This window comes from Ovis canadensis, chromosome X (genome assembly GCF_042477335.2).
Source record: "Ovis canadensis isolate MfBH-ARS-UI-01 breed Bighorn chromosome X, ARS-UI_OviCan_v2, whole genome shotgun sequence".
NCBI lineage: Eukaryota > Metazoa > Chordata > Mammalia > Artiodactyla > Bovidae > Ovis > Ovis canadensis.
The window spans coordinates 109,444,824-109,456,337 of NC_091727.1; the positions used below are offsets into that span (position 1 = coordinate 109,444,824).

General features: G+C 43.0%; 1 protein-coding gene across 22 annotated transcripts in view; it reads right to left on the reverse strand.

Moving 5' to 3' along the window:
* THOC2 (THO complex subunit 2) overlaps positions 1-2,713 on the reverse strand; it is a 118,638-nt gene extending 115,925 nt beyond the window's left edge. For all 22 annotated transcript variants that reach the window (XR_011446435.1, XR_011446438.1, XR_011446436.1 and 19 more), the window contains exon 1: positions 2,422-2,713. Coding sequence is in view for 17 of the 22 variants with exons in the window: in XM_070292081.1 (XP_070148182.1) it covers positions 2,422-2,492 (71 nt within the window). In the remaining 5 variants the exon portion in view is untranslated. The remainder of the gene's footprint in view (positions 1-2,421) is intronic.
* Between the last annotated feature and the right edge of the window lie 8,801 nt (positions 2,714-11,514).

Consider the following 11,514-nt stretch of genomic DNA (forward strand, 5'->3'; position numbering starts at 1 on the left):
ATATTTCATTATGTCACACAACTATTTAAAATACTTCATTAATGTCACACGACTCTCTTCATGTAACAGAACAGTTATAAAACTGAATATACTAATCTGGATCTACTATAATTCAAACTACATTCCACAAGCCATGCAATAACTACATACACCTAAATTCGAATAACAGTCTTGAAGCAGCTCTTCAAAAACACAGAAATTACGATGGATAGCATGGATCACATAAATATGCATAAAGTGAATCCAAAATTCCAATTCTGATTAGATATTTCAAACTCCTACATGACTTTTTCTTCAACCATTGCCAGTCAAAAGCCAAGCAGAATTTTATCTCCTAGCCCTAATACCACTCACTCTAAGATGGGAATAACAGTAAAACTGTCAAAAACAGCAGGAAGGAGCAAGGTAAGTAATCCACAAAGATGACAGTCCCCAAATAACTAAGCTGACTTTAAGAGTAAACAAAGTAACAATAAACTGGTGTATCCGTTTGGGGTGGGTGGGGGGGAATGGGGTGGTTATCCTACTCTCATATAGATGAAAATGATGCTTCGCTTTGGTAACTTCTCATCCTGCCTTCCCCGCACCCAAGGCACTTTAACAGCTACTTGTTAACTAGCACGTACAAGGATGTGCAAAATGTTCCTAACAGTTAAAAGTGAGTGGTTATCAAACAGACTTCCCTGTCAGTTCATAAAACTTAATAAGCTCCCTAAGCAGACGCTAGAGCGGCTGGAGGGAGGGGGATAGAGGACGGGGACGGGAGGGTTGAACCAAAAGAAACGTGAGACACAGTCCCCACTCTTAAAGGATCACTCAATTCGTTGGAGTGCATGAGATTACATGAAAGAATCAGAGACGAATTAATTGCTAACCTGAGTAGTATAGACTTTTAAGTGCAAGAGCTGTTCAGAGAAGCTGAAATATCTACAGACTGCAATAATAATATTACTTGTAATAGTAGTTATCACTTGAGCACTTACTATAAGCCAAATGCTTTACAGGCATTAATCTTCGCAACAATCCTTTGAGTACTTATTATTCCCAATTTACTCAAGGGGAAACGGTCACAGTGGCTAAGGAACTTACCCAAGGTCACCTGGCTAGTTAAGTGGCTAAAACTACCGCCTACCCAGGCGATCCAATTCTAGCGCTCACACTAAGACTTCGGAAAGTAGCGCGAGTGCGGACGGGGGCTGGGGAGGGTCATGAAGGCTGGCGCGGGCCATGTAGGCTGGCGCGATTACACGCGCAAGATCCGGCAACACGTTCCCCGCGTTTGGTCCCGGTACCGAAGTTCGAAAGACCGTATTTTTCGCACGGGCAACCGTAAACTGACTACCGGCAGGGAGGGGAGGGGAGGCGGGGTCGCGCAACCACGCGGAAAACAGCTAATGAAGAGTTAATCTCATACCCGGCTGAGCTTTAACTAATAAAGCGATCCAGAGAAAGACACTCGCAATAAGTCATTTGTTTTAAAATCTGGGGTTTGTTCCGCCGCTTAAACGAATTTTCCCCCCGAGACAGACAGAGCCGAAATTTGGGGCAAGGAAATCACGGGTTATGGCAGATTACGGTCTTCTGTGTTACGGAAAGAAAGAGGAAAAACACCCAAGTTTTATGACTACAGGAAACACGTTATTCTAGGTACCCGAGAGCCTTGGAGAGTTGCCAAAATTAGTTGCAGTCCCAGGACAAAATGGGGTTTAGGAAACATTTAATGACGAAAAAGTTGATTCCAAGCTGAAATGGCCCTGAGATGGAAAGACGGAGCAAAGAAATGCAGGTAGATCTTGGAGAAAGCGGCGATGCTTGCTGCACTTCGCCCATGGACAGCGGCGCCACGAGGGGCCGGGACGGTCTGGGAGATCGCTCCCCAGGAGGGCGAGAGGTGCCAAGCAAGGTCCTTCCCGATGCCCTGGGCGGAAAGGAGGGGAGGGAGTCCGGGACGGTCCGGACTTCGGGCAGAAGAGGCGCTGGGCTCCAAACTGCAGAGTCGAACGGGTGCAGAGTAAAGAAATGGGACAGAGAGAAACGGAAAGTCGGAACCCTCCTGGCGCGGCCCGGTAAAGAGAAAGGAGCCAAGTGAGCTCAGCGAAGAGGGGGACAAAAAGAGACGGAGCGAGAGCGCGGGGACCCGCAGGGACAAAACGGGGAGTTCTGCTAAGAGGCTAAAGAAAGACAAGCTTTGGCGGGCAGCAGGGCTTTAAGAGGAGCCCAGGGAAGGCAGGAGATCGGCGGCAGTTACCAGCACCTCTCCTTCCCGAGTTCGAAACTCCCAGTCAAGCATCCACACCCGTCACCCAGATGGGGGAGGGGACACCTCTCCCCCCCCCCCCCCCACCTCCCGCCAAATGTGAGAGCACTGCTGACGCCCGAGCCCGGCCCGGCGGAGCGCTCTCCTCCAGCCCGGACACTCACAATTCGCCTCTCCCTGATTTCTCCCAGTTCTTTATCCACTCTACAGGAACCACCACGGTTGCGGCCGCCATCTTCCCCTCACTAGTAGCAGAGGCCCGGATGTGTAGCACGCGAGCGAGGGGTCAAAGGGGAGCACCGCCCACGGGGAATGCCGGGAGCCGCGAGTTCGGTTTTTTTATTTCCCGCCCCACTTTCCACCCCACCCTGCGGAAGCCCGAGGCTCTGCCACCAACCAGGCGGCTGGGACCCATGGGTCCCGTCGCAGAGTGACTACGCTGGCCGCGCCCTCTGCAAACCTGGCCCCACTTCCCTTTAGAGCAGAAAAAAATGCCATCCCCAGGCCAACTCGTAGCCTTTATCTTCTTTCCTCGTCTCTACTCCAGACCACTAATTCAAACTTGTGTTTTTAAAGCACCTAATGTGTGCTAGACACTGGGGATAGAGAAATAATAAGCCATGATTCCTACCCTCAACGAGCTCAGTCTATGGGGAAGACAAATATATAAGCAGATCAATTACAATACACCCTGCTAACAGCTGAGATCAAAGAAATTAGTCGGGGAAAAGGCAACCGATTACTTTGCACCAGGCATTTTGCTGTTGCTGCTGCTGCTGCTGCTGCTAAGTCGCTTCAGTCGTGTCCGACTCTGTGCGACCCCATAGACAGCAGCCCACCAGGCTCCCCCGTCCCTGGCATTCTCCAGGCAAGAACATTGGAGTGGGTTGCCATTGCCTTCTCCGATGCATGAAAGTGAAAAGTGAAAGTGAAGTCGCTCAGTCGTGTCCGACTCTTAGCGACCCCATGGACTGCAGCCTTCCAGGCTCCTCTGCCCATGGGATTTTCCAGGCAAGAGTACTGGAGTGGGGTGCCATTGCTGTTATGAGGGTTATAATCTTGTGAGAGAGCAATCGGCCTGGGCAATACTCGGAGCCACCAGCGCTGACACTGCATCAACCGCTATTACTGAAACCTTAGGCAAAACTAGGGGGCGCAAGTAACAAGAGAAACAACTTGTTTACATTCCAATATCTCAAAGTAGCTCCCGAGGAGACACTTATTTCAAAGGGCGAAATAGAAACTTTACGGTCGGAAAACATGGCAGATACCCTCCTAATTCTGATAAAAAATAAGCATTCCCATACATTAGACAAATGATGAGGTGCTAAGAAAAACTCTAACCAATTTTGTAGTATTCATCATATCAAAATTCGCATAACCTGAATTTAATCACGAAGGGCCATCAGACAAGCCCATATTAAGGACAGTCTAACAAAATTATTGGCTTGCATTCTTCAAAATCATCAAGGTCACTAAAGACAAAGACATATTGAGGAACTCTTCCAGATTAACGAAAACAATAGAACTGATCCCCAGCCAAAAAAATTATTTTGCTAAAAAGGGGTCAATTGACCAGATTCGAATATCTGTAGATTAAGTAATAATACTGTATAAATGTCCACTTAATACTCGTTTTGTGGTTATGCGAAAGTCCTTAAGAAAATATGACATATTTAGAGATAATTGGGGCATTGTGCTGCAACTTTAAAATGTTTCAGAAAAGAACGAAGGATGATTAAGCAAATGTAAAATATTAACGTTTTAGGAATGTGGGTAAAGAACTGAACAGATTCTCTGTTCTATTTGTGCAGCTTTTCAAAGTAAAGAGGTCTTTTTTTAAAAGTGTTTGAAAATTTAGAAAATACAGACATAAGAAATGAAGAAATTCTACCATACATGTATTAATGTATGAACTTTAGAACTAATATTGTCTATATTTGGCAAGTTTTATCAAATGAACCAGGTTCATTTGCATTGAAAACCTGTTCAAGGGACAGGCTGTATTTAGAATAAGTTCAGGGAAATGCTACATTGTTTATTATGATTGTTTTTCATCAGCTATATGTAGTCTTCTACTGTCCTGATTCTGAAATTCTAAAATACACCATTCAGTTTCTTTTTTTTTCTTTTTTTTTTTTTCACCATTCAGTTTCAATGACATCTCCAAAAAAAGAAAAAAATAATTTTGCCACTTCAAGGAGATTCAGCGATATGAGTTCCCTCTGAGCTTTTCATTTTTCATTATTCCCAAAAACTAAGGAATATTTTTAAAGTGAACAGAATGGTATAGTGAATCTTCATTGTACCATCATCCTCCCTAAAAAGTTTAAAATCATTGTTACAGGATGGCTTCTGTGATCCAAGAAGAACTATTCTGTTGTTTATATATACTTCACTGTATAATCTACAGCAGTGGGCACTATCCACATTTGGGGTCAGATAATTCTTTGGGGAAGGCAGGGGGAATCCTGTGCATTGTAGAATGTCTAGCCTAGACCCACTAGATGTCAGTCACACCTTCCACACCAGTTGTTACAGCAGTATTTCCAGACATCACTCAATGTCTCCTGGAGTATAAAATAGCCCCCTGTTGAGAGCCACTGAGCTATAATATTCTGCCATATTGTGGTTTACCTTGCCACTGTATCACAGTGATTTCTTCTTCCAAACACTGAACTGTGTGCAGCATGCATATTACTCAGTATCCCACAAATGTGGTATGATCTGACTGCAGTGATGTCCTCTGAGGTTTTCCCCTCTCCCAGAGCCTGCAGAACTATTTTTACATGGTATGATGACTCCTTTAGGAATTGCTCACAACTAATTGGCTTTCTTGCTCCATAAGATTGCAAAGCTATCACATGTTTAGCATCCTTGTTGTTGGCTTGCCTGTTCTTTGCTATCAGCATCTGGCATTGTCTCAGCAGCTGGGAGTACTGTTCCCTGGTGATCTCACTGGTTCTTGGGTACCAATGGACTAGACAAAGAGTGAGGTCTATGGTGAAGGCTAGGGATTGGGTAGTTTCAATATTGAGAGTCTGATGCATGGAGTGACTGGCTACTTTTAGGTAATTGTAAGATCAAGCAATTTTTTATCATCTCAGTGGCAATAGATAATGGGACCCAGAAGGAAACACATGAAAGCAAAACAAGATAAATAAAATAATCAAAATAATAAATCCATGCACTTTGTGGGACTGTCCCATGAATGCTGAGTATTAGTAATGGGTTTTTATTAACTGAAGACTTAGTTATGTTAAATATACATATTAAATTTCTAGGATAACCACTACAAACATAATCATATTATATATCTTCCAGACTACCAGAGGAGGAAAAAACTAAAAGAGAGAAAGAGAAAGAAACCAATCAATCCCCAAGAAGGCAAGAAAGGAAGGGAAATTTTTTAGAAAAGTGGAATAGAGGAAGAAATTTAAATCTACCAATTTAAACTTAAAGATATCAATAATTGCATAAAATGTAAATTAACAAAATGCTCCAGTTAAAAATAAAGATTATCAGTCTGGGTTTAAAGAAGTCTAGCTATTTGTAAAAGACATCTCTAGGGTCTTTTCCCTGGTGATCCAGTGGTTGGTAATCCACCTTGCAATACAGGGGGTGTGGGTTCGATCCTTGGTGAAGGAACTGAGATCCACATACTGCGGAGCAACTAAGCCCCTGCGCCACAACTAAGACACAAACAGATAAATATTAAAGAAAAAAAGAGAGATCTCTAAAACACAGGGACACAGAAAGTTTGAAAGTAAAACTAATGGGGAAAATACACCAGGAAAATACTAAGATCAACAAAAATTAAACTGTTATAGCTAGATTAATATCAGATAAAATAGACTTTAAGGAAAAAAATAATTACCAAACTTCGAGGATTACAAAATATTGATAAAAATTCAATTCACCAAGAAAATGTAACCATCCTAATCTTGAATATAATCAACCACTTTGAAATATATGAACATATAACAGAACTACAAAGAGAAATAGACAAATCTACCACGGCAGTGAGTCTTTAATTCATCTCTCCTAGAGACTGATAGATAAAACAGAATAAAAATGTCCATAAAGATGTAGACTATTTGAACACAAAATGAACAAGTTTGATGCTGTAGATATACAAAGAATGCTGTACCTAGCAACTGGAAAATAAACATCCTTTATAAGAACACATACAGATTGTACACTGATCAAAAGCACCAAAGGGACAAGTGAGGGTCAAACATTTATCCCGTGCTTCACTTGCCAAACCACATGCTCAGGTGTGCTGCTGCATTCACCTGGAAGAAAGGGCACATTTTCCTAATTCACATAAAGGCAGTGTGTCAGTGAGTGGTAGTCCAGCACATAGAACATTTATGATAATTAACCACAGACTACATTTTAAAACGCAAATGGCAACAGATTTCAAAGAATCAGTCTTATATAGTTCACATTTACTGACCACAATGCTATTAAATTGGAAATCAATAACAGAAAGCTTAACAACAAAAAAAAAACCCTATGTTAGAAAATGTAAAAAGATACTTTGAAATATGTCACAGGTCAAGGAAAATGTTCATACTAAAAATTAGAAAATACTCTGAACAGAGAAATAATGGAAATATTACATATCAAAACTAACAGAAAAAATGATGCATTGCAGCTAAAGTGGTATTTAGAAATTTATGCTCTTAAACCTTTGTATTATTAAAGAAATAAGGCTTGAAAAATAAAAAGCTAAGCATCTAATCTAAGAAGTTACAAAAAAACAATACAGAATAAATAGAAGAAAGCAGAAGTAAGGATATTTTTAAATAGAAAATATTAATAAAAAGAAACCAGCCAAAAAAATCAAATAAAACCCCAAATTGGTTGGTTGAAAAGTCTAATAAAACTGACACACCTCTGACGAGACTGAGTATATAAAAGAAGAGAGAGGTACATATAAACAAATACTAAGGATTGTATCAGTTTGGTTCATGACAGAAAACAGATGACATACTCAAAGGGGATAATTAAAGAGAATTTAATAAAGGAACCATGAACAGGAGTGTGAGCAAGATTTGTTGCTGTGATGTAGTTGCTAAGTCATGTCCAACTCTTTTGTGACCCCAGTGGACTGTAGCCTGCCAGGATCTTCCATCCATGGGATTTCTCAGGCAAGAATACTGGAGTGGGTTGCTATTTTCTTCTCCAAGGTATCTTCCCAACCTAGGTATGGAGCCTGCGTCTCCTGCATTGGCAAGTGAGTGGGCAGGATTAGGGAAAACCAAAAATGGATGGTAAAATACCTCATGAATAGCAGTACAGGGAGACATTAGCACCCCTAAGCCTGAAGGGACAAGTGGAGGGAGTGGGTCCCCAAAACTAAGGAGACAAGGAAAAAATGAAATAATAAGGAACGGAATATTCAACAGGAAGTGTGGCCTTCTGTCAAAGAATAATTACCAACTCATGTCCTAGCAGGGAGGGAGTCTGGGGAATAAATACCCTGACCTTTCTGTCCTTTCACCATTTTATCTCCTGCTGATCCCTCCCACTGGCTGATGGCTACCACAAGCCATAATACAAGGGCCATGGAAAACATAGTATGCGTCAGGGGACAAAGCAGGGTGGAAAAGGATGGAAAGTGGATTTTGAAAGGGAAAACAGAATTTCCAGCACTTTTGCTGGAAATGACCATTCCTTTTGCCCCTCCACACCACTCCTGCCCTTTGTCCAGATGAAGAACCCGTGGCCTCAAACAAAATGTACAAAGTCCCATCAGCTACTGTATCAGTGCACGGTGATATTGATTTGTTCCTACTTCTACATGGAATCTAAAATATTAGCCACTAAAAAGATATATTTTGGCCACCTGATGCGAAGAGCTGACTCATTTGAAAAGACCCTGATGCTGGGAAAGATTGAGGGCAGGAGGAGAAGGGGACGACAGAGGATGAATGAGATGGTTGCATGGCATCACCGACTCAATGGACATGAGTTTGAGTGAACTCCGGGAGTTGGTGATGGACAGGGAGGCCTGGCGTGCTGCGATTCATGGGGTCGCAAAGAGTCGGACATGACTGAGCAACTGAACTGAACTGAAAAAGATAAATACAATAAAATATTAACCACTAGTAGTGCTTTTTAGATAAAGCAGAAGGGAAAACATAGTTGCTGTCATCCTGTTTCTTGGCTGGAAACAAGCTCAGAGTTGATTGTCATAGCTTCCTTTTCTGCTCAGCACTCCATGCTGCCCTTGCCCTCTGTCAGCATCTCAGTAGGACAGGATATATTACCTGGTGGAATGCCCTAACCTTCATCCCTACAGGATCTAACTTCCTATAATGTCACTTGACTGGATTGCCACTTTTCCTTGACCAGTACTACTGAGCAAGGGAGTGATAAGATGCACTCCAGTGAAGTCCTTGGGTTCTAGACATAGCTCTCCTTGTCTCCATGGTGTAGCAGCAACCTAATCTGCCTTTGCTAATCAGGATAGACCACCCTGGTCTATATAGTGACCCCCTGTCTGGCTGTTAGTTCAAAAACACTAGGAGCACAAAATGGCCAGAAAGAAGTATCAGCTTCTAAAACAGGAATGCTGGTACAAGCATTTCTCCCTGGGGCATTAGAACCTCTTAACCCACTGAGTCCAAGATGTAGGGATAGGAAAATAATTATTTGTCCAGTGAGAGGGGTCATTCCCACATCCACCTCTTGAACCCTGGACCCACACTTTCGGTCTGTGAGGGAGATGAAGTGATGTATTGGCTACTGGTTTGAAGCATGTACTAGTTTCTGTCGGACAGCACCCTGAACTTGCAGGCTGTGGCACCATAGCAGCCTTCAGCAGGAAGTGTCACCATTCTTTCAAGCCAGTTGTTTCTGGGTGGTGGGACATGTGATAAAACCAATGAATTTCCGTGGGGATGAGCCTATTGCCACACTTCCTTTCTACTCAACTGAGTTCCTCTGATGCAAGCAGCTTTAGGTGGGATACCATAGGGATGAATCGGGCATCCTGTGAGTCCACATGGTGGTGCTGGCAGAAGCATTGCAAGTGTGAAAAGCAAATCCATATTTGGAATATGCATCTATTCCTATGAAGGCAGTGGGTGCTTCCTCGGTCATGGAAGGGTTCAGTGTAACCAATCCACCAACAGTGACTATCTGGTCTTCCTGGGGACTGGTGCCAGCTTGGTGCCTCAGTGTTTGGTCTGCTGATAAGCCAGCTGCCAATTCAAAGTAGTAGTGGGCACATGAGCATTGGTGAGGGAAGACCCTCAACAGACACCCCATCCCAGCTGCCAGGGCCATTTTGTACATGCGCCTATAGAGCAAGCAAGAGGGCAGTTGAAGAAAGAGGCTAACATCAAGACAAGACTTCATCTTTCCACCAACCTCTTTACTAGATCTCCTAATCACCAAATTTCTTTTTCTTTCCTCACACTTCACCATCCAGCCAGCTCATTAGCCTCTGCCCTTGAATCAGTCTGCATCAGTCTATTGGGGCATTTCTCCTTCCACCAAATAGACAATCAGGTGTCTCTTTGGGATGTACTACTTGGGAGGATTTTCCCTTCTGTCTTTAGGAGCCATCTCTGAGTAGGGCTGTCAGACAGCTGTGTCCCACCTCTACCAGCTGCCAGCCTACCATGGAGACCCACCTATAAACCCATGGGCCTACCTTTTCTTGTTCTGCTAAATGATAGTAGAGGACTCTCCTTAGGCCATATGTATGTGCTGGTGGAGAGACAATGGTGCAGTAGGAGCCACTTCCTCATTCATTCTGATTTTTATCTACTAGAATCTGATTTCATAGACAATTTCCATTTAACAATGCAATGCTGCTACACATGACTATTTGACGATGGAGTGGATTAGAAAACACACAGCTCATAATAGGCAGTTGAAATCAGATAGTCTCTTGGTGTCCTGCAGTCAGGAATTCAGTGACCACCAGGGCCTGGTAGCCATCTAGGTGTTACCTTTCAAATGGGAAGTAATTGTCAAGTAGAGAAGCATGGCTTACTTCAACACCCAAAGGGACTGTGCTGTGCCACTTCTTTTGAGGCTTTGTAGAACATTTCTGTCACAAATTCCTCCAAAACCATCAGGTCTGCAGAGTCCAAAGGCCCAAGTAACAGAGCAGCACACAGTGCAACCCAGATCTGCTGCTTTTCTTGCTTCAGTTTCCACCCAAAATTGGCAACTTTACGGGTTGCTTGGTAAATGGGTCAGAGCAGCATGCCCAAATATGGTAGATGTTGCCTCCAAAATCCAAAGAAGCCTACCAAATATCAGTTTCCTTCCTTGTGATAGATTGCAAGGAAACAACAACTCATCTCCTTAGAGGAGAGATCCTGACATTGCCTGGATCACTGGACCTCTATAAATGTCATCCATTTAGCAAGCCCCTGAAATTTCATAGGGTTTATTTCCTGTCCTCTGGCCATAAGGCATCTAGGTGCTTGATTCTTCCTGCCCCTCAGGCTCATTAGTATAATGCCATCAATGTAGTGGACCAGCATTATGTCTGGGATACAAAGACAATGGACTTCCTTCTGGAGTAAATTATGACTGAAAACAGCATAGTGTAACATAGCCCTGAGGTAAGAGTGAGAGCAAACTATTTCTGATTATCTCTACTGATTTGCTAAGGCAGCACACAGAAATGCCAGAAGCTGTGTTGATGTACTCAATAAAAGTACCACCATGGGAACCACACTTGCAATTGGTGTCACCACCTTATTAAATTATCAATAAGCCAGAAGCATCCTACAAAACTTCTATGGCTTTTCCCACAGGCCACACAGACAAGTTACACAGGAGCATGTGGTTGAAATCATCACACTTCCAATTTTCAAGTCCTTGGCGATGGCTCTAGTCTTTTCAATTGTACCAGGAATTTGGTATTGCTTTGGTTTACTTTCTTGGCAATGGTGAAAGGAGGGGGAAGTACAGTTCCAGGGGATGCCACTTGACCCTTCCTATGATAACAGCCCTCCCTCCTTGGATCATTGGGTTAGAAATATGTGTAGTAATTCTGCTGAGATTCCTACTGAAACAAACTCAGACCAAGGCTTAATTTATCACCTGACTCTGGAGATGGACCACAGTAGCATACTGGGCTTCAAAGAATTGGCAATGAATTCAGAGTCATAATCTGAGAACCTTAAAAGATTGTGGCTATTTCATTTTCCCTGATAGTGGCCCCCTAGCAAATGACCACAGGTCCCAGTCTGAGGAAGGACTTGGAAGATGTTCAGACTATA